The 27,468-nt window shown below is 43.6% G+C and overlaps 1 protein-coding gene across 4 annotated transcripts in view; it reads right to left on the reverse strand.

Annotated features, from left to right (window-relative positions):
• Pafah1b2 (platelet activating factor acetylhydrolase 1b catalytic subunit 2) overlaps window positions 1-27,468 on the reverse strand; it is a 45,105-nt gene that overhangs the window by 1,916 nt on the left and 15,721 nt on the right. The window contains exons 1-5 of one of the 4 annotated variants that reach the window (XM_029481672.1): window positions 15,767-15,852; window positions 8,795-8,882; window positions 6,407-6,496; window positions 5,241-5,357; window positions 3,099-3,221 (exon numbers count right to left, since the gene is read on the reverse strand). In XM_029481672.1, coding sequence (XP_029337532.1) covers window positions 3,099-3,221; window positions 5,241-5,357; window positions 6,407-6,496; window positions 8,795-8,882; window positions 15,767-15,798 — 450 coding nt within the window. In that variant the 5' untranslated portion in view covers window positions 15,799-15,852. Of the gene's footprint in view, window positions 1-3,098; window positions 3,222-5,240; window positions 5,358-6,406; window positions 6,497-8,794; window positions 8,883-14,613; window positions 14,842-15,138; window positions 15,286-15,766; window positions 15,853-27,468 lie in introns of those variants that run through there. The other 3 variants (XM_021172742.2, XM_021172741.2, XM_021172743.2) reach the window with 3 other exon arrangements.

The raw sequence follows: 27,468 nt of genomic DNA on the forward strand, positions 1-27,468 counted from the left end.
AGTGAGTTCCAGGACAGCCAGGGCTATACAGAGAAACCCTGTCTGGAAAAACAAAAAGAGAAACATCACATGTTTAGAGCAAAATTGTATCAATGCAAATTAGAAGTAGTCTTCAACCAATAACTGGTTCCATCCCAGAAATACTGCCAGACACTGCCATCCTTGTAGCTGGCTGATACCCCACTAGGTTGGCACACAAGGCAACATAAAAATTGTGTCCCTAATTTCTCCTATAGGGTATGTAAGATGTTTCCTTGCAAGGAGAGATTTATGGTGGGGACTTAATTTTTACTCACTTTTTTGGTAGTACTGGGAATGAACTTAGGGCCTCATAAATGCAAAGCAAGAGTTCCACTATGGCCTGGTGAGATGGCTCAGCAAGTAAGAGCACTGACTGCTCTTCCGAAAGTCCTGAAATCAAATCCCAGCAACCACATGGTGGCTCACAACCATTCATAATGAGATCTGACGCCCCCTTTGGGTGCATCTGAAGACAGCTACAGTGTGCTTATTTATAATAATAAATAAATCTTTGGGCCTGAGCAAGCAGGGACTGAGCAAGTGGAGCTGACCAGAGCAAGCAGAGGTCCTAAAAATTGAATTCCCAACAACTACATGAAGGCTCACAACCATCTATCTGTGCAGTGTACTCATATACATAAAATAAAATAAATCTTAAAAAAAAAAGGAGCTCTACCATGAGCTACCATGAATTCTTTACTGTTAATTCCACTTTTCAAAAAACAAACATATATTCAAAGCACATTCTTGTACATATCTACTCTAGTTCTTTCAGTAATATATTGGGGCTTTGGTTGCTAATTTGCTTATGATTTTATACTTTTCCAAAAGCCACCGAGAATTCTCAGTTTGTTACACTGATCATCTCCCTCCATACCTGTTATGCTAAAACATTTCAAATGATGAAGTCAGTCCTAAAACCAAGCTTATTACTGTTAAGTGTAAACTGAGGGATTGCACATGCTTGTGTTCCTCACTGCTGGGGACTAATGTCACCTTCACCTACATCACATTGAGTCTGATGCTATGATGCCAGCTTTGGCTACAGAAGACCCTGTCTCAAAAAGAAAGAAAGGAAAAAAAAAAAAAAAAAAAAAAAGGGCTCTGTACCTAGTATTTCTCATGCTACAAATGATAATACAACAAGGTTTGGTTGAGACAGAAGGAGTAACCAGGAAAGATAATCAATTACCAATAATCACACACTTTGTTCCAGCTTTCAAATCATACAGAATGGCAGAGTGAATATTTCTCATGATCAAGGTAACATGTCTACTGTGATTTATAAACAAGAATGAGAAAAAAATAAAGCCACTGAGATGGTTCAATGGGAAAAGATATTGCCAAAAAACCTGAGGATTTAACTTCAATCCCCAGAAACCATGTTGTAGAAGAAAAATTAATTCCCATAAGTTGTCCTTTGACCTCCTTAAACATACCATGGCAGAAGTTTGCACAGCACATACAGACAAAACTAATTATGAAGAAAAGTTTATGTATTTTTTCTTAATAAAAGTACCAAGGTATGCTGTTTGATTCCCCCACTCTGTTTGATTTTAAATTGTCTCTAAAATAAGATACTAAGTTCCTAGCCACAGAGATTGCTCAATGGGTAGAGTGATCACTGCCCAAGTTGCCCAGAATCCATGAAAAGCCTGGCCCAGCAGAGGCAGCTGCAATCCCAGCACTCCTAGTCTGAGATAGGAGGGACAGAAGAATTCCTGGAAGCTTAGGGGTCAGCTAGCCTGGAATATGCACTTCCCTAACTGAGTTATGATAGGTGTAGTGTTTCATGTTTCAGTATTATTAAGACCATAATCAAGATCTCTATTAAATTTGGCTTATTTTTTTATGGTGCCGAGGATCAAATCTAGGGTTATATGCATACTACAAAGTATTCTACCACTGAGTTATATGCTCTTAGCTCCTTAATATCCACTTTAAAACCAAGAGTACTTATGGAGGATTCATCCTGTACCATTCAGGCATTAATATTTCTTAAGAAGCTTCTTCAAAGCTAAACCCTGTCACAACACCCCAGTCGGGAATAAGGCACATAATGCAACAGCTACATCAACACTTAAACTAAATGCCAAGAAATAAAAACTAAGATCTGAAGCTGGCAAGATAACTCAGCAGGTAAAATCTGTCACCAAGGGCTGGTGAGATGGCTCAGTGGGTAAGAGCACCCGACTGCTCTTCCGAAGGTCCGGAGTTCAAATCCCAGCAACCACATGGTGGCTCACAACCATCCGTAACGAGATCTGGCGCCCTCTTCTGGAGTGTCTGAAGACAGCTACAGTGTACTTACATATAATAAATAAATCAAAAAAAAAAAAAAATATCTGTCACCAAGCCTGATGACCCAAGTTTGATTGCTGGAACCTACATAGTGGTATAAAAGAACTAATTTTTTTTTCTTCCCCCTAGCTATTCAGATGGGGTTAGAGACAGGACTTCTCTATGTAGCCCTTACTGTCCTGGAACTTGCTCTATAGGACAGGCTGGCCTAGAACTTGAAGAGAAATGCCTGCCTCTGCTGGGATTAAAAGAATGAAACACCACTGTCCATTCAGTGAGACCTGATACTATACTTATAGGTTGTCTTTAGAAAGACAGACAAAGAGACACGCCCCAGTTAAAAGATCTGGTTCTTCAGCATCTACAAGAAAAAACCAAATTAGTAATAACGGCATACACATTCCTCCCTGACTTCCTAACCATCTCACCCTTACAAACACTACCAGAAATAGCTTCCCCTTAAAAACTCCGTATTAGCCGGGTGTGGTGGCGCACGCCTTTAATCCCAGCACTTGGGAGGCAGAGGCAGGAGGATTTCTGAGTTCGAGGCCAGCCTGGTCTACAAAGTGAGTTCCTGGACAGCCAGGGCTACACAGAGAAACCCTGTCTCGAAAAACCAAAAAACAAAACAAAACAAAACAAAACAAAAAAAAAAACTAAAAGCAAAAACAAAAAAACAAACAAAACCCCTACACATTGATGAGTGACAACATTTTTAAAAGATTTCTGAATGGATCTAAAGATATAACAAATCTCTACCTAAAAAGATTACTCACCAGTACAATGATCTTGGCCTGTGGCTGCCGCGTGTTTATAAGTTGTACAATTGCCTCAATCCCGCCTGCTACTTCTTCTGCTGTATTTTCGTGGTTGTTTGTCCCTACCCAGACAACAATGACCTATAATGAAGAAAGAAAAAAGGGAGAAGATAAAGACCAAGAATAAAAGAATACTAAAACTTTTAAATAAAAAGCTTATTTAAAAAAAAAAAATCAAGAGAAATGGGGAAGGTAAGATGGCTCAGCAGTAAAGGCATTTGTCACAAAGCATAAAGACAAAGTTCAAACCCTGGGACCCACAGGGTGGAAGAAAGGAATCAAGTCCACAAGTGTCCCCTGGCCTCTACAGTGTCGCACAGTATGTTCACTTATACATGTGAAGGTGAAGACATAAGCAAAACAAATAAATCTAATAAAAACTTTAAAAAACATTTAAAAATGGGCTCCTCAGACAATGTTGGGAAACTTCAATGGGAAAATGAAAACCGTGCAATGGCACCGTGGGTAAAGCGCCTGCTGCCACGTCTGCCAGAGTTCAATACCCAAACCTCAAGAGAACACCTATTCCTACAAGGTGCCTTCTGACTTCTACCTATATGCACTGTAGCACATGCATGCAGACAAATGAATAAATAAATGCAACCAAATTTCTAACAAAACAAAACACCCCAAAATCATGACTTATGCTTAACATCATGTTTCAAGATAAATTATGAGCAAATTAATATTTAGGTACCAAAATTAGCCAGATGGTGGTGGTGCACACCTTTAATCCCAACACTCAGGAGCCAGAGGCAGAGGTAGGTGGATTTCTGTAAGTTCGAGGCCAGACTGGTCTATAAAGAGAGTTCCAGGACAGCCAGGGCTGCCCAGAGAAACCCTATCTTGAAAAACAAAAAACAAGCAAACAAAATAAGAACTGGAGAGATGGCTCATGGTTAAGAGCATCCACTGCTCTTCCAGAGGTTCAGTTCAACTTCCAGCAACCACATGGTGGCTCATAACCATCTGCAACGGGATCCTATCCCCTCTTCTGGTGTGTCTGAAGACAGCTACAGTGTACTCGTATACATAAAATAATTAAAAAAAAAAAAAAGGTGCCAAAATTATACCAGGAAGAAACAAAGAATTAATCTTACAAAATCCACCAACTACCCAAGAAAGAACAATAAACTCTACTGAATATGAATGAAACCTTTCTGGCAAACATGTATCTTTTTTGTTTGTTTGTTTTTGGTTTTGGTTTTTTTTTGGTTTTTTTTGAGACAGGGTTTCTCTGTGTAGCCCTGGCTGTCCTGGAACTCACTCTGTTGACCAGGCTGACCTCGAACTCAGAAATCCACCTGCCTCTGCCTCCCAAGTGCTGGGATTAAAGGCGTGCGCCACAACGCCCAGCCGCAAACATGTATCTTACAGAGAGATTTAAGGAACTGCTTCCTATCACAGTAAGACTTGTCCCTGGCTGGAAACGCACTGCAACAGGGCACCCCCAGGAGCACAAATCCTGTAATATAAATTCACAGTGCACTCAGGAAGGAGTCCCTGGGATGCAGCTGGATGGAGTTTTCACAGTGTCTCTCTGCCTGTATTTAAAGGCCTGGGCCACCATGCCCAGTGAAAGCAACTGTCATTAGTGACTCTCCTTTGTTTCTTGTTTTCTTTCTCTTTAGGGGTTGAAGAATTATATGCAGTATAGCAACTACAGATGTTCATAATGTGAAAGGTATTACAGATGTTTGTTTGTTCACATCTATCTCAAACTATCTTCAGAAGAACTCAGAGAACTTGGTTGCACGCTTGTTTATAGGCTCAGTATTTCCTGAAATGAATCATGGCCTGATCCCCACTCTATTGCCCAGGCCCACATTCCACAGACCTACACACATTCTGTGCATCAAATCACTTCCTACAACTGAAGACAGTCACAGCAATCACAGCTCAACCCAGCCAAACAACAGACTGGGTGCTCCTTAAGTCCATGCCTCAGTATGTTCCTAAGCAATGATGGTTGCTATCAGTAAGCAGGAAGCAAGAGCAATCATGAAACGGTCGTTAAAGAAGCAAGTTTTCACTGCTTCAAACACCTGCATCTGAAAGATTCAAGATCAGTTATACACTTTGAAAAGTAAGTTTTATCACCTTAGGCTTAATGTTCTCCAGCTCTCCATTCTTTAGTCGCCATAAAACATGTCGTGTTGTATCTCCCCCAATTCCAAAATTAAGAGCATGAAGTGGGGAAAACAGCTCCCGCCATATCTAAAAACAAAACACTTGATTTAGTTAGTTACACAAACAAAATAAATCTCTGGAAATTCTTCACTTGCAATGTGATTTAATAAGTCGAAAACTAACATTTTTGTTGTTTTTGGGGACAGGGTTTCTTTGTGTAGCGCTGGCTATCCTGGAACTTACTTTGTAGACCAGGCTAACCCTCAAACTCAGAAATTCACTTGCCTCTGCTTCTCAAATGCTGGGATTAAAGGAGTGTGCCACCTCTCCCAGCTAATCTTCCACATTCTTAGCACTGAAAACTGGAAAGTCTACCTTGCCTACTACAGTGATGAGTCTCCGCTCAAAACCCTGCACAGCACATTCTAATGTCCACTAACAGATATCAAATCAAGCTGTCAGCTCAATAAACACTTTTCATAAATTCAACTATTTTTTTTAAATGAAGAAACCAAAAAGAAATAAAGTTGTATTTTATAAGTTTCCTTTGGAAGAATACCTACCCTCCCCACAAAAAAAAAAAAGAAAGAAAGAAAGAAAGAAAGAAAGAAAGAAAGAAAGAAAGAGTAAAAGCCCGTTATAAAAATATACAATATGGGGGCTGGTGAGATGGCTCAGCAGGTAAGAGCACCCGACTGCTCTTCCAAAGGTCCGGAGTTCAAATCCCAGCAACCACATGGTGGCTCACAACCATCCGTAACAAGATCTGACTCCCTCTTCTGGTGTGTCTGAAGACAGCTACAGTGTACTTACATATAATAAATAAATAAATAAATAAAAATATACAATAAATTACAAAGTGGAAGAACACGAAATAGTGAGAAACATGAGCAGGACAAAACAAGCAGAAGTAAGAAACAGTCATGGTCATCACCAGGCTAACACAGCGAACATTACGCTTCTTGGAAGTCAGAGCAAAAGAGTTTGGTTTCAATCAGACTGCACCAAGCATCCCACTGGGGGATCGGCTTCCCTTGTACTTGGCACTCTTTCTCTGCATCCTAAGCCTGAAAGGGCAGCTTAGAATTAAAGACTATAGGCTCTACAGTAGGAGTCCAGAATGCCCTCTGCTTTACCTCGTACTGCTGCATTAACTGTACCATGGAGTCTCCCACAAACAGCACATCTGGCTCTTTGTCTTTACAGTCCAGAACAAACCTATTATGCTGGTTTAAAGAAAAAAGAAAAACAAGAAATTACTATTATATCACAATGTTTCATATTATTAAAACAACAGCTACCACAAGCATTCTATCTTTTCCTCAAATAATTAGGAAAAAAAAAGAAAAAAGGAAAAAAGAAGCATTTGTGGGGCCATCGAGATGACCTAGTATTAGGCAAAGGCCCTTACAGGCTAACTTAAGTTTGAATCCTAGAACTCAAATGGGAGGAGAGAACCAACTCTTATAAGCTGTCCACAGACAGACAGGCAGGCAGACAGGCAGACAGACACACAGACAGATGCAAACTTCTATTATGACATTTTCTAGATTTGTTTTTCTTTGTACAGCTATGTATTTGTTACACTACTCAAGTTTTTGCTGTTGTTTTTGAGACAGGTCTCACTACTTGGTCCTGACTAGCCTAGAACTCAAGATATAGAACAAGAGGGTTTCAAACTCAAGAGATCCACATGCCTCTACACGAGTATTGTAGTAAATGTATGTGCCACTACACCCAGCTACCTCTATCTATCTAAAAAAAAAAAACAAACTGTTTTGAATACCCCAGGCTAGCCTTGAATTTCAGCATACTTCTGTCTCTAACTTCTAAGTGTGCTGGGAAGATAGGTGTGTGCTAAATTAATTTCTCTCTATCTCTCTCTTTTATTTTACTTTAGGTTGGCATGTGTTTGCGAGTTTATGAGAGTGAATGAGGGAGCCACAAGAGGGCATCCTAGCCCTGAAGCTGGAGATTCAGGTGTTTTGTGAGCCACCCAACTGTGTGCTAGATCTGAACTCTACTCATAATTAAGCAGCAAATGTTCTTAACGGCTGAGCCATCTCTCCAGACTCACACTACCCATGACTCTATCCCTAAGTATTTCAGCAAACATTTACAACTTAGGATGTTCTCTTATAAAGCCATACTAAAATAAATAAATAAATAAATAAAAAATAGTTCCATTAACATCTACCATCCAGTCCATATTCAGTCTTTCCAGACTCGCTAAGAGTTAGGTATTAAATTTATCTTTGAACCAGGGTCTAATTAAGACCTAGGTCTTCTCCCCCACCCCAGCTTCATGAGGTAGCACTGACAGCTTTCAGATATAGCACATACTTTGAACAGAGCTGTAGTATCCAAGTGTTAAACTGTTAGCAGATCTGGCCTTTTCAGTCTAATACAAGTTTATAAGCAGAAGTAACCCAGTAGTAGTGGCATGCCTGACTTTCCCTACCACTCCCTCCTTTCAATTAAGTTGCCTAAGCTGACTTCAAGCTGCTGGCCTGAGGTGATCCTTCTGCCTCAGTCTACCAAATAACCAGAACTAGAAGTATGAACCACATGTCCAGCTAAGATAGTATTTATTTATCAGTGTGGTTTTGTTGGTTTTATAGTGCTGGGAATAGAATTCAGCTAGAACCCAGTCTATCTCTGAAACACATGTCTAGCCCTACTTAGTGGCTTTTTGTGTTTTTGTCTTAAGTTAGGATCTAACTATGTAGCCCAGGCTGGCCTTGAACTCTTCTACCTCAATCTACTGAGGTTTAAGTAGCATGTGCTACCATACCTGGCTAAGAAACGACTTTTTTGTTCTTGTGACTGTTCTCTAAACTATATAGAGAAGCTGGCCTCAAACTCACTACTGAATAGTCAGGCATCAGTTTTCCAATCTAATTTCAGGGATAGGTCTACAGATTATTTCTTTTTCTTAAACACTACAGTCAGAATTAGGAATCTCAGCTGGTAAGAGTATGCATGCATGAGGCTATGGGTTCAAACCATGGCGTTTTATGTCTGTAATTTCAGCACTTGGGAGGCAGACGTAGGAATTTCACAAGTTACTGTCTCAATGGCAAAACAAAACAAACAAACAAGCCTGGACAGCTAAGGTTACATAGAGAAACCTGTATCAAAACCAACAACCAACCAACAAACAAACACAACACAACTCTTGGTAGTCTTTGTATCTTCAGGCACCCATAAAAAGACACATACATATAAAGTAAAAATAAAATATAAAACCAACCAACCAACCAACCAACCAACCACCCCTGGCCCCAGCACTGGGGAAGCAAGAACAGAATTCCTGAGATATATTGACTAGCCAGTCATGCCAAGTTAATGAGTTCCAGATTCAGTTACAGACACTTCTTCAAAAGTTAAGGTGAAGAGCAATCAACTGACGATGACACCAAATCTCTGATCTCCACATACATGCAAACACATGCTAGTTTGTGCAAGAACACAAAGCAAAGTGATCCATCCCATTTAAGTAATCCATATGCATGACCCTTTACCTGAGACATCCACCTGTCATCTCCTTGAATATCTTCTGCGGCATGTGGAACAGCTGCTGGGTTCGAGTCTCCTTGGCTCATTCTACACCTGAGGAGAAATGTCGGTCATGTTTCATTTATTAACAAGAACATTAAAATACTAAATACTGCCAGGTTTTATTTACTTGTTTTCCCCTTTGTAGCTCTGGCATCTTAGAACTTACTATGTAGATCAGGCTGGCCTCAAACTCACAGAGATCTCACTGTCCCTGCCTCTTGAGTACTGGGGTTAAAGGTGTACAATACTAGCCTGGCTATTTTATTTTTAAAAAGATTTAGTTTTACTTTTGTATGGATATTTTGCCTACACGTATGTTTGTGCATCACATGCATGTAGTACCCACAAGAAGCCAAAAGATGGGAAACAGGTAACTTGGAACTGGAATTACAGAAGACCATTAGGTGTCATTACGGATGATGGCAACTGTAGGTCCTCTGGAAAAACAGCAAATGTTCTTAACCACAAAGACATCTCCCTATTTGTCAGGTTAAACAACAACAACAACAACAACCACCACCACCCACAACATCTATCTTATTATGGATTTTTGCCTAGGAACTGAAGTAGAATTGATTTTTAGCAGAAATTAATTCTAGAACATGAGTGCTTAAGTCTCAAATCACCACTGAACTTCGGACATCTCCCATCACTTAGGAAAGCAAGCGTCACCTCTAAACCATTGCCCCATGACACCTCTGCCTGTGACTAAGATTAACTGTACAAACTCTGACATACCCACCCTAGGCTATGTTTTCACAATCACAGAAGTCAGACACAGAACAATGAAATCAACATCACAGCCTTTTACAGTGCTAGAACTATACACTGAAAATGACTACACAAGGAACTGGGTACCAAGTGTGAACAACATATACAGATGCACACTCAGGCAAAACACATACATACTTTTTAAGTAAAAAGTGACTACAGCAACAACTAGAACTCACTAGCTACTAAAACATCACACAAGTAACCACAGAGTAATTAAAGTACTAGTACAAAACTGGGGAGGGTGAAGGTCCTCAAATTCAGCATTCTTGTTTTTTTAAAAGAAAAAAGGGGGGTGGGGGAGCGTGTGGGGGACTTTTGGGATAGCATTAGAAATATAAATGAAATAAATACCTAATTAAAAAGAAAAAAGAAAAAAGAGAAAGAAAAGGAAAGGAAAGAAAAAGCCAGGTGTGACAGTGTATGATAACAATCCTAGCTATGGGGATGTGAACACAGGCAGATACTGGGGCTAACTGGCCAGTGGAACGGCCAGTTTTACCTAGTCTGGAACATCTGTCTAGCGAGAGACCACATATGGGCTCATGAAGATGTGGAAAAATAGTAACTGAGTAACAACACCCAAAGTGTGGTGACACACACCTTTAAACCCAGAATTTGGGAGACAGAGGCAGATCCATCTCTGAGTTTGAGGACAAATGTCTGCATAGCACACTCCAGGTAGGCCAGGTTACATATTGAGACCCTGTCTCAAAAGGGGTGTGGTGGTAATAGTAACCGAGGAAAACCCAAAGTTTGATGTCCGACCTCCACATGTACTTTATGTACACTTACTATATATGTGCTTCCACAGAAAACACACACACACACACACAAACTAGGGATTAGGAATAAAGTCTGGTTGATAGCATGGCTTGCCTAGCCATTCCTAAAGTCCTAGGTTCAATTAAATCATATCAAAGTAGGAGCATGCCCATAATCCTAGAATTCAGAAAGTAGCATGGAAATCAGAAATTCAAGGTCAACTGCAGCTATTTTTTTCTTTTTTGAATGAAAAAGTAGGGGTTTTCCCCCCCTTAAATTCCAAAGATCCATTCTATGCATCTGGTAACATAATCGACTCTCAAGACAATAGGCCTGTATAAACTCTAACATCTTATTAGGTCTTTACTTTTACTTAGAAATGTTTTCTGAACTGGTCTATCAGTTCATCTAAACAATTTACAATTAACACTTATTAGGAATTTACTATTTTAGTCAATTTAATTCCACAAGTCAAGAGGTAGAGACAGGCAGATCTGTCAATTCAAGGACAGCCTGGTATGCATAGCAAGTTCCAGGACAGCCAGGGCTACCTGGTCAAAGATACCTAAGGAATTTGTTTTATTGCTAAACTGTTAAGCAGGAAAGGCATTCCAGATTACTGAATTAGGAATGTTCATTGTCTCATTCCTATTGTTTGTAGGACAGTGGGCTTGTTCCATTTTGTGGCACTGGGGATTGAATCCAAGAATCTCACACACTGCGTGAGCACTGTACCGCTGCACATTAGTTCTAGCCCTAATCCATTCCAAACCAAGGCCCACACCTTTTAAATTTTTGATTGGTATTTTTAGATAAGGTTTCTCTGGGTAGCCTTGGCTATCCTGGAACTCACTTTGTAGACCAGGTTGACTTTCAACTCAAAAATCCACCTGCCTCTGCCTCCCAAGTGCTCGGATTAAAGGTGAATGCCACCACCACTTGGTTCTTTTTTTTTTTTTTTAAATCGTGCACTCACTTACAGATTCAGTGTGTGGAGGTCAAAGAACAGTTAAGGAAGTCAGTTCTGTTCTTGCACCCCAGGGGTCCTGCAGTCAAACTCTGACGGCTGGCAAAGCACTGAGCTGAGCCATCTTTCTGGCACTCAGCCTATTATCCTTAAACAAAGACTGCTATTTTACATAGAGATAGATCGCATGAACATGATAAAAATTATTTACCAAGCTGTTTTGCTTATTTTTTATTATCAGTCCAAACACCGAGCAAAGCACTTCCATCTGAACCCCAAATCTTACATTTTGTTTTGAGGGCCTCCCTGTGCAGCCCTGGCTGTCTTGATTTGCTGCAGGACTTATTCTGCCATCCAGATGCTGAGATTACAGGTGTGCAATACTATACTCAGTCATACGTTCCAATATTCTTCACAGGCAAAATGAAAGGACACGGAAGAAGAAACAGAGGAACCAAATTCCAGTGCCTAAAGTTAAAAGGCAGTTCTAACTAGAAGAAGATTATAAAAAGTATTTCAAATTTGATAGTCCCTGCCTGCAGGCCAGAAGAGGGCACCACATCTCACTATAGCTGGTTGTGAGCTACCACATGGTTGCTGGGAATTGAACTCAGAACCTTTAGAAGAGCAGCCAATGCTCTCTTACCACTGAGCCATCTCCCCAGCCCCTACTGTCTCTTCTTTTTAGGCCAGGCCAGAGACAATCCAGAGGTCTAGCCAAACCAGGTGTTAGCACACACCTTAATTTCTCTGAGCTGAGGCCAGCCATGTCTCCTGAGGCAGGACAGCTAGGGCTGTTGTACACAGAAATTTTGTATCCAGAGAGGGGAGGGAGGGGGGTGGGGGTGGGGAGAAAGAGAGAGAGACAGACCCAAGGTGGGCATGGTGACACACGCCTTTAATCCCAGTACTCGGGAGGCAGAGGCAGGCATATTTCTGAGTTCGAGGCCAGCCTGGTCTACAAATACAAAGTGAGTTCCAGGACAGCCGGGGCTACACAGAGAAAGCCTGTCTTGAAAAATCAAAAAAGAAAGAAAGAAAGAAAGACAGACAGACAGACAGGCCTAGTGGTGGTAGACACCTTTAATTCCAGCACTGAAGGCTGAAGAAGCAGGTTAACCTCTTGTGAGTTCAAGGCCAGACTGGTCTACAGATTGAGTTCCAAGACAGTCAAAGCTACACAGAGAAACCCTGTCTTGAAAAACCAATAAAATAAATAAGCAAGAAGCAGGCAAGCATTTATTTGGAAGTCAGATAATGTAAACAACGATGTTTTTTTACAACAAAGAAATTCTGCAGTTGGGGTGACTCAGCTGGCCAGGCAGTGGTGGTGCACACCTTTAATCCCAACACTCAGGAGGCAGAGGCAGGGGGATTTCTGAGTTTTGAGTTCGAGGCCAGCCTGGTCTATAGAACGAGTTCCAGAACAGCCAGGGGTACACAGAGAAACCCTGTCTCAGCTGTCAGCTGGTAAAGTACCCGCTGTACAGGTCTAATGATGCCCACAACTCTACAAAGCTGTTCCTGACCTCAGACACTCAGTCACTGTGCTTTAGGGCATGTGTGTACACCCACCCCCACCCCCACATCATACAAATATAATAAAAAATTTTAAACGCATAACATTTTGGGAGACAGGAGATGAGACAGTGGTTGAGAGCATCAGCTGCTCCTGCAGAGGACCAGGGCTCAGCATCCATACTGTGGTTCACAACCATCTGTGACTCCAGTTTCAAAAGACCTAGCGCCTTCTCCCAGTCTCTGTTGGCACTACATACACACGATATGCATACATGTAGGAAACACATTCATTCACATAAAAATAAATAACTTTTAAAAACCCAGACAATTTTAAAAGTGAAGAATGAATCAGGAGTTATCCAAAGAGTATCCTACTGAAGTTAAAAAAAAAAAATTACAGGGATTCCTGAACCATTTTCCTATAGCCACCTTCAAAAGAGTGGCTCACACCTTTAGTCCCAGCACTCAAGAGGCAGAGGCAGGGGATCTCTGAGTTTGATGACAGCCTGGTCTACACAGTGAATTCCAACACAGTGAAGGCTTCAAAACAGAAACCCTGTCTCAAAATGAGGGAGTTTGTATAAAATGAGGAGGGGGCTGGAGAGAGCTGGCCCAGCAGTTAAGAGCAGGTACTGCTTCTCCACAGGTCCTGGGTTTGATTCGCAGCACCCACATCCCAGCTCCTAATTGTCGTTCACTCCACCTCCTAGAGGTAGTACCCAATCCCTAGGAGTTCAAAAACTAAAAACCAACACTTCCCACCTCACCTTACTGGGTCAGAATAATCTCCTTACCCAGGGAACTGCAGGCTTCCTATGAAAAACTAGCAAGGAGGGGATAAAAGCTGGGCAACTGTGTACATTTCCATGAAAAACTATTTTGCAGAGGAAACTTTGTTGTCCTTCAAAAATCTCCAGGAAGAGAAGGCAGTCCTAATCCTAAACTTTCTATCTTCCCCACTTAATTTAGACCTCAACGACACAGCACAGCACCGGACTCTACACTAGTGGTATGGAAGTCAGTCCTAACAAAACAACTACAACCCCTCAAGCTCAGCTGGCTGTGTGTGTGTGTGTGAACCTCGAAGCTTGCTGAGACCTTTGAATGAGAATGAAAAGATTTAGGATGCTTCCATTAAGGCCTGAGGCTTTTCATTTTGCTTCAGAAGAGTTGGCAGGGTTATTCTGAAGAGGAAGGCAAGCCTCGTCCAGAATGCCCTACCTCGGTCTCTGGTGGGCGGCCCCCCAGGATCCAGCCCATCCATAATTTATTATCAAGTGCCCATGCCAACAAATTAATGCACAATGATTCCCTCCCCTGCTCTCCCACAAGGAGGCAACCTTTAAGTCTGAACAATGTGCCCAGAGACGGGCAGACACAAGCCCCATCCAAGGGAAAGATAAGCTTGCATTTTCTCTTTTCCACACCTTTTCCTCTGGCCCATTCTCTCCACTCAACTCAACGCTGTAGAAAATGCAAGTCTAGGACCTGCTCTTAGCGTCCTGGTGCCCTTCCCTTTGTCCATAGCCACGCTCTTCAGAGACGCCAACGTTTTAAGGCTTTGGATTTCCTTAAGATCCGTATATACATGATGAAAGGCAATGTCAGCCTGGGAGCTATGGAAAGGATAACGAGTCACTCTGCCATGAGTAACTCAAACCTGGAGACCACAGGCTCTGACCCGCCAAGTGGACATGGACCACATGGGCTGGGGAGGGGAACCACACCTCCAAGGAAACTACTCACTGACAGATGTACCTGGCTGGCGGTAGGCCATCGGCCAAGTCACCAACGCCTGGGCCTCGTCGCCGAATGAAGTGGGGGACCCTTAAGGCTAGCCTCTACCAATCCTTTCAGAGCCCTGACACGGGTCTTTGGGAAGTATTAGCGAAGGCAACGGAGAAGTTTCGAATGAGGAGACAGTTTTCGACGAGAAGGGCAAAGAGCGTGATCCGTTAAAAAAAAAAAAAAAAGGCACAACCCAGTCACAGGCTTGGGCCTAGAGGTCCCACCCCGGGGATGGAGGGAAAAGGCGACAGCTGAGGCAGGAGGCCGGGCCAGGGGACCCGCAGGCCGCTCAGCCGCCGGCCAGGGCGGGACCAGGGCGCCGCAGGGCAGCGGAGTCGGCGCGGGGCCCCGGAGGCCCTGCAGGGCGACAGCGCGGGGCGCGGCGGGGGAGGGGCGGCGTGGGGGAGGGGAGCCGGGCCTCACAATACCGGCTCGCCCGCGCGTCCCNCCCGCCACGCCGAGGCCCCGGCTCCGCGGTCCCCACGATGCACTCACACAGGCAGAGGGTCCGTGCGGGGCCCTCAGCGGCTGCGGCGTCAGCGGGTTGCGCTTCAGTCGCTCGCTTGATCCCGACGGCCGCGTTCCGGCGCGCGTCCCCTCCTCGGGCCCCAGCACCAAGCAGCAGCGCCTCCACTTCCGGTCCCCCTGCCACTCGGGCAAATGGCTTCCGGAAGTCCCGCCCCTGGCTGCGGGGCTAGCTGCGGGGCGGGTGCGCCTCACTTTCCCTCGCAGTGCGCGCTCTTTGCTTGGCGCACAGGTCTTCAACCGTCCCTGCCAAGTACCGACTTTGTTCTCTTTCTTTCCCCGACTTGAGCGCGACTTGAGCTTCCATCTTTCCTGTAACTGCCTTCCTGTCCTGATAGGATGACGGAAACTATCCGGAGATGGCCTTAGAGACAGTGTAGCTTGACCTCACGCTGACGCCACTCCCTTCTTAGCCACTGATTTCCTCCGCCGATGGGATAAACCAGATTGCAGAGAATGGGGAGAAATAGGCCCGAAGTTAAAAGGGATAACCCCTACATTTACCAGCAGAATTTCTATGATGATATTCGAAATTATGGGTTACCGCCTCTAAGGTGATAGATACCACTCGGGGAATGACAGAAACCCCAGTCTTTACCTTAAAAATCCATCCAGTTTAGGGGAGTACATAGAGAGTCAATGTAGAGATTAGATGCTAACGGCTGGATAAGTGCAGGACAGATCAGCGCCAAGAGGAGGGGCAAGAGATTGCGTCATCATTAGCAGGGAAACTTGGTGGAGCAGTGCCAGGGCTGGCTCTTTAATGATGGATAGGATTCATTCAAACTCATAATAGTGAATTGCAGAGCATTCCAGGACTCTGAAACTGATTGAGAATGTTGTTGAAACCTGTAAGCCTAAACTATCGAGATAATAAAATAAAATTTCAAATCACTTATGTGCTGCTCGTATTATCTCAAGTGCAAAATAAAAATTTCAAGATAATGACTTTGTCATTGCCTCCTTAACTCTTCTGCAGATATTCCAGTTACATATGGTACACTAGCAAGATCTCAGTAAGTGCTGTTTTAAGTGTTTTGATCAAGAGAATATCTGGGAATGTAAAGGGTTATTTAAACAGTTTAGAAATACAGTTAAGAGAAACAGCTTGAATTGGTTTCCAATGATAAAGCCCTATGTCTGGGTTGTTTTTGTCAATGACACAAATCAGGGTCATTTGAGAAAGGGAACTTTAAAAATGCCTTCATCTGATTGGCATGTAGGCAGTCTGTGAGGGTATTTTCTTGATTAATAATTGATGGGCGTATCCCACTGTGAGTGGTGCCACTTGGCAAAGGTGGCCCTGAGTTGTATAAGAAAGCACACAGAGTAAGTCAGTAAGAAACAACATTCTATAGCTCCAGTTCCTACCCTGACTTCTCTCTGTGACAGGCTGTGATCTGAGAGTTGTAAAGGAAATAAGTCCTTTCCTCTCCACTTTGCTTTTAGTCATGGTGTTCCCCCTTCTTCTCTCTCTCTCTCTCTCTCTCTCTCTCTCTCTCTCTCTCTCTCTCTCCCTTGTCCTCTCTCTCTCTCTCTCTCTCTCTCTCACACACACACACATTTTGATACTATCTTTTATTCATGAGAAACCTTGATTGATTGCTTGCTCTTAAGATGGAAAACGTAGCCTCCACTTCACTCTGCAGCTATGAACATAGGACCTTCCTGCTTCCTCCCTTCCTGGGTGCCACCATGCTTGGGTCTCACACAGTCCTTCAGGATTGAGTCCAGGGCTTTATGCGTCTTAGACAAAAACTATCAACTGAGCTACATTCTCAGCCCTACAAAACTTTTCTTCAAGCCCTTAAGGCTCCTCATTTTTGGTAATACTATAGATTGAACCCAAGGAGACATTCTATATTTGAAAATCCTGGGGGTTGGCGAGATGGCTCAGCAGTTAAGAGCACTGACTGGCTGGGCAGTGGTGACACACACCTTTAGTCCCAGCACTCGGGAGGCAGAAGCAGGCAGATTTCTGAGTTCGAGGCCAGCCTGGTCTACAGAGTGAGTTCCAGGACAGCCAGGGCTATACAGAGAAACCCTGTCTCAACCCACCCCCCCAAAAAAAACAAACAAACACACAAAACAACAACAACAACAAAAAGCACTGACTGCTTTTCCGAAGGTCCTGAGTTCAAATTCCAGCAACCACATGATGGCTCACAACCATCCGTAATGAGATTTGATGCCCTCTTCTGTTGCATCTGAAGACAGCTACAGTGTACTTACATATAATAGATTAATCTTTGGGCCGGAATGACTGGGGCTGGAGTGAGTAGAGGTCCTGAGTTCAAATCCCAGCAACCACATGATGGCTCACAACCAGTTGTACAGCTACAGTGTACTCATATACATAAAATAAATCTTTTTTTTTTTTTAAAGAAAGAAAAGAAAGTCCTGGGGCTGAAGAGATGGCACAGTGGCTAAGCGTACCTACTACTCTTGCAGAGGACCCAAGCTGGTTTCCCAGCTCCCATATCCCATGGCTTACAACACCCTGTAACTCCAGCTCCATGGAACCCAATGCCTTCCTCTACACTTACATGCATGTACCCACATGACACATGTATGTGAATGATTAAAATAGCATATTCTTTTCCAGTGAAGTAGAATTTTAAGTAGTCCCTTCAGCTGTACAATGACTGGAGCAGTGTGCTCGAGGCTGACAGTGACAGGCTAGGTGGGCACACCCAGGGGCTTCGTGCTATGCTCCCCTTGCCGAGCAGCCTTGAATAGAATTTCACTGACGGCTTGGCCTGGGGGGTGGTTACCTGCCATAGTCCCAGCCACTGGGGAGACTGAGGCAGGAGGGTCACTTCATTGATTTATTTATTTATTTATTTTTGTTTTTTGAGACAGGGTTTTTCTGTGCAGTTCTGGCTGTCTTGGAACTCACTCTGTAGACCAGGCTGTCCTAGAACTCAGAAATCTGACTGCCTCTGCCTCCCAAGTGCTGGGATTAAAGGCATGCGCCACCACTGCCCGGCTTAGATTTTTTATTTTGTAACCTTTATTTTAGGTGTATGATTGTTCTGCCTTATGTCTGTCTGTGCACCATGTGCACACAGGGCCTGTAGAAGCCAGAAGAGGGCATCAGATCCCCTAGGACTGGAGTTACAATTGTGAGCTGTCTGTCATGTGAGCTCTGGCTGTGTGTCCTTGGGAAGAACCACCTGGACACTTGTTTGTTTGTTTGTTTGTTTGTTTTTTTAAAGATTTATTTATTTATTATATGTAAGTACACTGTAGCTGTCTTCAGACACATCAGAAGAGGGAGTCAGATCTTGTTACGGATGGTTGTGAGCCACCATGTGGTTGCTGGGATTTGAACTCCTGACCTTTGGAAGAGCAGTCGGGTGCTCTTACCCACTGAGCCATCTCACCAGCCCTGTTTGTTTGTTTTTGAGACAAGGTCTTTCTGTGTAGCCTTGGCTGTCCTGGAACTCCTCAGTAGACCAAGCTGACATCAAACTTATAGAGATCCAAGTGCCTCTGATTCCCCAGTGCAGAGGGATTAAAGGCATGTGCCACCATTGTCCAGCCACAACCACTGCTCTTAACCACTGAGTCATCTCTCCAGCCCCAAGAGGATCCCTTTAGCCCATTAGTTTAAGAACTGGCTGGATAATATAGCTAATTAATATAGCATATACACACACACACACAAACACACACACACATTGTACCTACCCTTCAAACAAGCCCATTGCTAAGAATCTATTTGAGAGACCAGCCGTGGCCATCTCACACCTGTAATGCCAATACTAGGGAGTCTAAAACAGGAAGGAAGTTTTCAGTTCAAGGCCAGTTTGGGCTACATAGTAAGTTCCTGGCCAGCCTTGGTTACAGAGATGCTGCGGCACCCTCCAGCCCCCCATCCCCGCCAAAAAAAATCTCCACAAAAATCTATCTTGTAACAATAAAAAATGACAATTATTATTTGTTTTGTGCCGTGTTCTGCTCCTTACATAATAAATTTAATTCTTTTTTCTTCTCTTTCTTTTCTTGACACAGGGTCTTACTGCATAATCATTGCTAGCTCACAACTTACTCTGGAGGAAAATCTAGCCTTGAACCTGCAGGTGTTCTTTGTTCTCTGTCTACAAAATATGTAATTCTTTCAGCTCTATGGGTGGTACCTACTATATGGTTATGAAGGGGACAGTGAAGAGCCTGTGATGCAGGAACAGCAGGTGGTACATGAACATGAACATTAAGGGCTGGGTTTCAACTTCAGACTGATTCCAGGTCTGGAACTCCAAACCACCCCCTGAAGCCTCTTGCCTATGGAAATAGAGGCGCCCATGTGTGTGGATAGAACTGAGGTATGGGAACGGCAGCTCCAAACAAGAATAACCACTAGTAGGGGATGGAGGGCTGGCTCAGCAAAGAGTGTGTACTGCTTTTCCAGATGACCCGAGTTCAATTCCTGTCACTCATGTAAAATAAGTAAAAGACTGAACAGTCAAATCCAGCTGCTCTGGAGGCTGAGGCAGGGACTCACAATCACTTATAACTCTAGCTCTAGGAGAATCTGATGCTCTCTTCTGGCCTGGGCACACATGCATACATGTAGTACACATAGGCTCGCACATACACATACATAAGAATAAGTAAATCTGGGGAGCTAGAGAGATGGCTCAGTGGTAAAGAGCACTTGCTACTCTTCCAGAGGATCTAGGTTCTCTTCCTAGTACCCACATGACAGGTCACAACCATATATAACTCCAGTTCCTCTGGCCTCTGAGGGTAGTAGGCACTAAAGTGGTCCACAGACGTACATGCAATTGAAACATCTAGAACACATAAAATTTAAAATAAGTAAGCAATAAATCTTTACAAAAAATAACCACCCATAGTAAATGTTTAATGGGCCAAGCAACTATGAACTATTACATAGCTTCAAAGAAAGAATTTATTAAATCTATAATAGTAGACTTGGGAAGATTTCTTCAATGAAAAGCAACATGGAAATAAGCATAATAAAAAGCTCACTTTGCCTGTCTATGTGTGTTACTGGATATCAAACCTAGGGCTTCACACAAGCTAGGTAAATGTTCTACAACTAAGGACTATCCTTAGCCTCAACATTTTAAAAATATAAAACAATACAAAAGCAAACAGTCTCCTTGTAAAAACAAGCAAAAGAATGGACTTGGTGGTGCACACATGTATGTAATCCTAGCAATAATTAGAGTGAAGCAGGATGGTCCTGAGTTTGAGGCCAGCTTGAGCTATGTACTGAGAACTGGACAAAAGAATCTATCCAAAGTAGATATACACATGGCAAGCAAACACAGAAAGACAGGTTATCCGCAAACTGCAACACACACAGCCATGGGCCTGGCCTAGTGTTGTCTAAATCAAGCTACTCTGGGGGCTGAGTCAGGAGCATCAAAAGATCAAAGGCTGGGATGCAGCTCAACTGGCAGGATGCTTGCCTAGAGGATGGACAAAGCCCTGGGATCAAACCCTAACCCATATAACCAGACATAATCAACCGTGCATGCTTGTAACCCCCACACTCCTGAGACAGGGGCAGGAGAGCAGGAGGCACAGTGGTGCATGCCTGTAATCCCCACACTCAGGACACAGGGGCAGGAGAAGGAGGAGTTCAAGGTCATCTTTGAACACTTAAGTTTGACCTGGACTCTGTATCCAAAAGAAGGAAGACAAGAGGGAGGGAGGAAAGGAAGAAAGGAAGGAAGGGAAGGAAGGGGAGGATGAAAGGAAGGGAGGGAGGGAAAGAAGAAGGGAGAGATAGAGGGAGAGAGACAAAGAGGAAAGAAAAAGGAAGGGAGGAAGGGAGGGAGGAGGACAGGAAGGAAGATCACTGGGGATATAACAAACACAGTGATGGAGCACTTGCCTAGCATGTACCAGATCCTAAGTTCAATCCTCAGTACTAAATAAATAAATGAATGACAGGGCTGGAGAGATGGCTCAGACATCAGGAGCACTGACTGCTCTTCCAGAGGTCCTGAGCTCCGTTTCCAGCAACCACATGGTGGCTCCCGACCATCTGTGGTGGGATCCAGTACCCTCTTCTGGTATGTCTGAAAACAGCAACAGTGTGCTCATATACAATAAATAAATCTTAAAAATAAACAAATAATGAATAAATAGGCAAACAATAAGACCTCACTGCTCAGTTATTACCTGGTCAGAAGCCCAGACTGCTAAGACTGGGAAGGCCATGGAACAGCCGGACTCCCATTCTTTGATGGTGTAAATGCAAACCAATTTAGTCACTTTTCAAGAAACAAAACGAAGTGTCACTGTGTGGAAAACAGTCACTTGCCTCTGTAATTATGCAAATGAGTTTTAAATTTATGTACACACAAAAACATGCACATGGATGTTTATAACAGCTTTATTCATAACTGCCAACACTAGGAAGTAATCAAGATGTTCTTTTTTTGAAAATGTATTTATTGGGTGTGGGTGTGAGTGTGTGGGTGTGGGAGATGATGAGGATGGGTGTGGTATGAGTGTGTGTGTGTGTGTGTGTGTGTGTGTGTGTGTGTATGTGTGTGTAGTATATGCCTATACATGTGTGAACAGATATTCACCACAGGTATGGAGGCCAGGAGAGGATATTGGATGTCCTGATCTAGGACTCTCTGCGGGTCTCTTACTGAACCTGGGGCTAGTCAGTCATCTACAAATTCCAGTGACCCCTCTTGTCTCTGCTCCCCCATAGCACTGGATTTGCAGGCATGTGTGGTCAATTCTGGCTCTTTACATGTGTGCTGAGACAGAAACTCAAGACCCCACGTTTGCTCAGCAAAAGCTCTTACCTGCCAAGCCATCTCTTTAGCCCCCCAAAATTTTCTTCCATAGAGGAGATTGAACAAACCGTGCTGCACGGATACAGTGGAATAGTAACTGCTAAAGAGAAATATGCTCTATTAAGCTGAAAAAGGTGCGGCAGTGGACTAGGTGTGCTGGCACTCAGCTTCAACCCCAGCACTTGGGAGGAAGAGGCGGGTAGGTCTCTGAATTCAAGGCCAGCCTGGTCTACAGAGCAAGTTCTAGGATAGGTAGGGCCACACAGAGAAGAAACCCTGCCTTGAAGCAAAGCAAAGCAAAGCAAAGCAAAACAAAACAAAACAAAAATTCTGAAAAAGGCACAGAGATATTAAATGAAAGAAAGTTGTGTACTATATGATTTTAACTATACTGCAAAAGTTAAAAGTATTAACAAAGGCTGGAGTGATGGCTCAGTGGTTAAGAACACTGACCACTCTTCCAAAGGTCCTGAGTTCAATTCCCAGCAACCACATGGTGGCTCACAAGTGTAATGGGATCTGATGCCCTCTTCTGGTGTCTGAAGACAGCAACAGTGTACTCACATACATAAAGTAAGTAGATAAATCTTTTTTAAAAAGTTTTAAAGCCGGGCGTGGTGGCGCACGCCTTTAATCCCAGCACTCTGGAGGCAGAGGCAGGCGGATTTCTGAGTTCGAGGCCAGCCTGGTCTACAAAGTGAGTGCCAGGACAGCCAGGGCTATACAGAGAAACCCTGTCTCGAAAAAACCAAAAAAAAAAAAAAAAAAAAAATTTTAAAAAGTATTAACACTCGACAAATACCAAAAAAGTATTAAAAAAAAAAAAAAAAAACAGTGTTTATAGGTGGGAGGGGGGCAGGGGCGATTTAGATAGAAGAGAGACAGGAGTAGTAGAGCTGGGGTTTAAGTCCCTCAGACAGCCAGAGCCTGCTTGTACAGTCTGACTGTAAATTGTAAAACTCTGGCCCCCAGCATCTATGATAAAGCATTGATTTCCTTACTGATTGACAGACATGACCTCAATCCCTGATCTTTTTTTTTTTTTTTAAGATTTATTTATTTATTATATGTAAGTACACTGTAGCTGTCCTCAGACACTGCAGAAGAGGACATCAGATCTTGTTACAGATGGTCTGTGAGCCACCATGTGGTTGCTGGGATTTGAACTTAGGACCTCTGGAAGAGCAGGCAGTGCTCTTAACCGCTGAGCCATCTCTCCAGCCCCTCACTCCCTGATCTTGAACATCTCATAAAGGAGAGAGATCCGAGGTAACTAAGAAAGCCAGTGCTGCGGCTTAGAAGCTGCTGGTCAGAAGGCAGCTTTGTGGCTAAGCGTCCTTGAAGTTGCAGATAGGGTGTTGCCATCCTATCAGAAATTAAGGCACTTGGGCACTCTCCCATCCACCACAGATACTACCAACAAAGGTCTGCATTCTTCTCTAATGAGTCTTTCTCGGGGATCACGGGGAAGAAATACTATACACGAGAGATCCCATCTATCCTGATTTGGGAGGGAAAAGACTCCTCTTATGCAAACCACGAATAAAACACCCATCTTATAAATATTCATAAAATTTAAAAAAATTTTAAACCCCCCAAAGGGGATCCATTATGCTGCTGCCCTCCTGCCTTAGGACAACACACTTCCATCTCTCTTTGGGGTGAATGTATTTGCTAAATAAACTTCTACTTGTAGTAAATGTCTTTCTTTTTTTTTAAATATATTTATTTATTATTATACATAAGTTCACTGTAGCTGACGTCAGACATACCAGAAGAGGGTGTCAGATCTCATCACGGGTGGTTGTGAGCCACCATGTGGTTGCTGGGATTTGAACTCCGGACCTTTGGAAGAACAGTGAGTGCTCTTACCCGCTGAGCCATCTCACCAGCCCTAGTAACTGTCTTTCATTAGTTCTGTTCTACAGGAAGACAAGAACCAAGTTGGGGAGAGGCTCTGTTGGTAAAATGATTTTAGCATCAAAGTCCAGGGACCTGAGTTTGGCCCAGCAGCACACACACACCAGGACTGGGGAAGCAGAAACAGGCAGAACCCAGGGGCTCACTAGTCAGCCAGTCTCACCAAATAGGTGAACTCCAGATTCAAAGAACAATCCTGTCTCAAAAAGAGCAATTGAGCCGGGCGGTGGTGGCGCACGCCTTTAATCCCAGCACTTGGGAGGCAGAGGCAGGCGGATTTCTGAGTTCAAGGCCAGCCTGGTCTACAAAGTGAGTTCCAGGACAGCCAGGACTAAACAGAGAAACCCTGTCTCGAAAAACCAAAAAAAAAAAAAAAAAGAGCAATTGAGGCCCCCACGGGCACACACGTGCACACTCACAGAAATATGTGCATACAAAGAAAACCAAAACTGTAAGGCCCTGTAACGAGGATGGAGCACAGTGGTTCTTTTCTGGTTTGTTTGTTCTGAGACAGGGTGTCACATAACCCCATGTGGCCTTGAAGTAGGTATGTAGTCAAAAACAACCTAGATCTTTGATCATCTTGTCTCTGCTATCCAAGTTCTAGGTCACAGGTATGCACTAATATACCTGGCTGAGTGTAGGGAATTTTTAGGGCAGGAAAATTATCTCATATGGTACTGTAATAACAGAAATATAATATTATAGTTCCCTAGTCATATAAAATATACAAAACAACAAATGAACCCTAAATTAAAGAATGAATTTTGCTTAATACTAAAGTACGCAGCTGGACATGGTGGCACATGACTATGGTCTTTACAAGAAGTAGAGGCAAGAGGATCGATCAGGAGTTCAACTCATGCTCCGCTACATAGCAAGTGTGGGGCAAGCTGGGAGACATGAGCCCCTGCCTCCAAGAACCAAAATACATGTTCCGTTCAACATGGCTGCCAGCACTTCCTGTCAGCCTCCTTGAGTCAGGAGAGCTCAGCCCTGGCTATGGAGGTCAGGGGATGGGAATGAAGGTCTCAGAGAGCTCTCGGGCCATGGCCATCCTTGTACCTTTACCTCCAAGGCTGACGTAGTGAATGATATAGAGCACGGACTCACATTAAGAGAGCATACCATAGAGGGTGTATGGCAGGATCATGACGACCAGAAAAGGGCAGCTTCTCTGGACAGCCACCCCATGGTCATTGTGGATAGCTCCAGCTCCAACCATCTGAAGCCAGTTCTAGTCGTGTGCACACCGCTGGCCAGCATCCTGTTGTTGTTGTTTTTTTTTTTACTTTTTTTTAAAGATTTATTTATTTATTTATTATATGTAAGTACACTGTAGCTGTTCTCAGACACTCCAGAAGAGGGAGTCAGATCTTGTTATGGATGGTTGTGAGCCACCATGTGGTTGCTGGGATTTGAACTCTGGACCTTCGGAAGAGCAATCGGGTGCTCTTACCCACTGAGCCATCTCTCCAGCCCGAGGTTTCACTTTTCTACAGCGGTGGAAGAACCCAGATTGCCTCTCCTGACCTCCTCTCCCTACACGGCTGAATTAAAAGCTTTTTGAGTCCCTAGATTCAGTTCTCAGTACTGGGGTGAGAGGCAGGGGAGCATCTGCTGTCTGCTTTTTTTTGTTGTTTACAAACAAAACTAACAAACAAAATCTTTATTACTAGGCAGAGGCAGGCGAATTTCTGAGTTCGAGGCCAGCCTGGTCTACAGAGTGAGTTCCAGGACAGCCAGGGCTACACAGAGAAACCCTGTCTCAAAAAAACCAAACCAAACCAACCAAACTTTATTACTACTAACAATAAAGTATCAAGATAGGTTCAATTATAGGCCTGTAGGCTCAGCTACTTAGGAGGCGGAGACAGAAGCATTGCTTGAATCTAGGAATTAAGGCCAGCTTGGCAAAATAGTGAGACTGCACAAAAACTTGAGAGTTATAATCACAAAATGTCAGTATTGTCTCAACAATTGTAATAAATGTACAAAGTTAATACTAGCCAGATTTTAATAATGAAATTATGGTGGATACACAGGAATGTTGTATTTTACATTGTTTTTCTGTAAGCCTAGGGAAAAATAAATAATAAACAGAGTCTATGAGAACCAGTGCAACAACAGCCAGGTGAAGTGATCCCTGCACTGAGGGGCCAAGGAAGGATGGGCAGGTGGTGAGTTCAAAGAGAGCCAGAGCTCCATAGCAAGAGGCTGGGTCACAAACACACAAGTCACCTAAAACAAAGTCTCCTGGAACTTTGTGTATGAGCCCCTGTGCTTTTAGGAAGCCAAAGAAGAGAGAGTTAGCTTTTGTGATAGGGATATAGATAGGTGTTATCTCTCTCTGTCTTTGTCTGTCTCTGTCTCTCTCCGTGGGGTGTGTGTGTGTGTGTGTGTGTGTGTATGATGAGCACTGTGTCTTGGTTCTCTTTGTTGACAAACAGCAAGCTTACAGGGCTGGCAAGTCTGGGTTTCTGTTCTTTGTGTATGTGGGTACCTGTGCCTTGGTATGCTTGTGGAAATCAGAAGACAACATTGCAGGGTCTGCTCTCTCCCCTCTGCTTCTCCTTGGGTTCTGGGGATGGGTATCTGAAACCAGGGGTGGTGCAGATTTTCTGCACTTTACCATGTCTAGGGTCTCTAGCCCAGTGTGTAGCTACCCCACAGCAATGCACACAGGACGAAGGTGCTGGAGGAACCCTGCCAGGAAGAGGATTAGCATCCCAGCGGGCAGTCAAGTCTTCCAGCTTTCTCTTTTTGGAATTCCTAGCTTTGACCCAAATGGTTTAGCAAGTCAGGTAGAGGTTCCAAAGCCAAAGCTAACAAAGTAACAGTAATGGAGAGAGTAAGGCTGTTTTTATGTTGTTCGTTTTTGTCTATAATCACGGTTGTTCGGTTTGCTTTGCTTTGTTTCGCTTTTACTCCGTTAGTTACTGGACTAGATTACTAAAGCAACACTGACAAAGCCCTTTGATGCCAGCTATCCTGGAGGCTGATGCAGGAGAAATGCAAGTCTAAGTCCTCCTTGTCTTAGACTAAAAAGGGCTGGCATGTGGCTCAGTGGCAGAGCATTTGCCTAGCATGCACTAGGCCCTGGCTTCGCTCTCTGTACTGGAGAAGTAAAGGAAAATTGTTGGGGCCTGAGCACTGTGTCTTTGTTCTCTTTGTTGACAAACAGCAAGCGTACAGGGCTGGAAACTCTGGGTTTCTGTTCTTCTTTGTGTATGTTAGACAGGGTCTTGCTCTCTGGCCCAGACTAGCCTGAAACTGTAGCCCAAGTTGACCTTGAACCCATGGCAAGCATCTTCCCTCTTGAGGGTGGGATCACAGGCTTGAGCCACCACAACCTGGAACCTGGAAACTTTCATCTTTGTTAATTGTATTTGACTTATTTGCTCTGTGGCTAGGTTGTTAGTGATGTCTCTCCCATGAGAGACAGTGCAATCCTTTCCACCGAAGGAAAACTTTAAGGACATTGCCTTCCATCTCATATAGTCCTCTTTAAAAGGAATTCAGACCCAGGGAGGATCGGTCATCTCCCTCCCCACCTCCCTTCATTCCCAGTGTATCAAAGAAGTAA

This window comes from Mus caroli, chromosome 9 (assembly GCF_900094665.2).
Source record: "Mus caroli chromosome 9, CAROLI_EIJ_v1.1, whole genome shotgun sequence".
Lineage (NCBI taxonomy): Eukaryota > Metazoa > Chordata > Mammalia > Rodentia > Muridae > Mus > Mus caroli.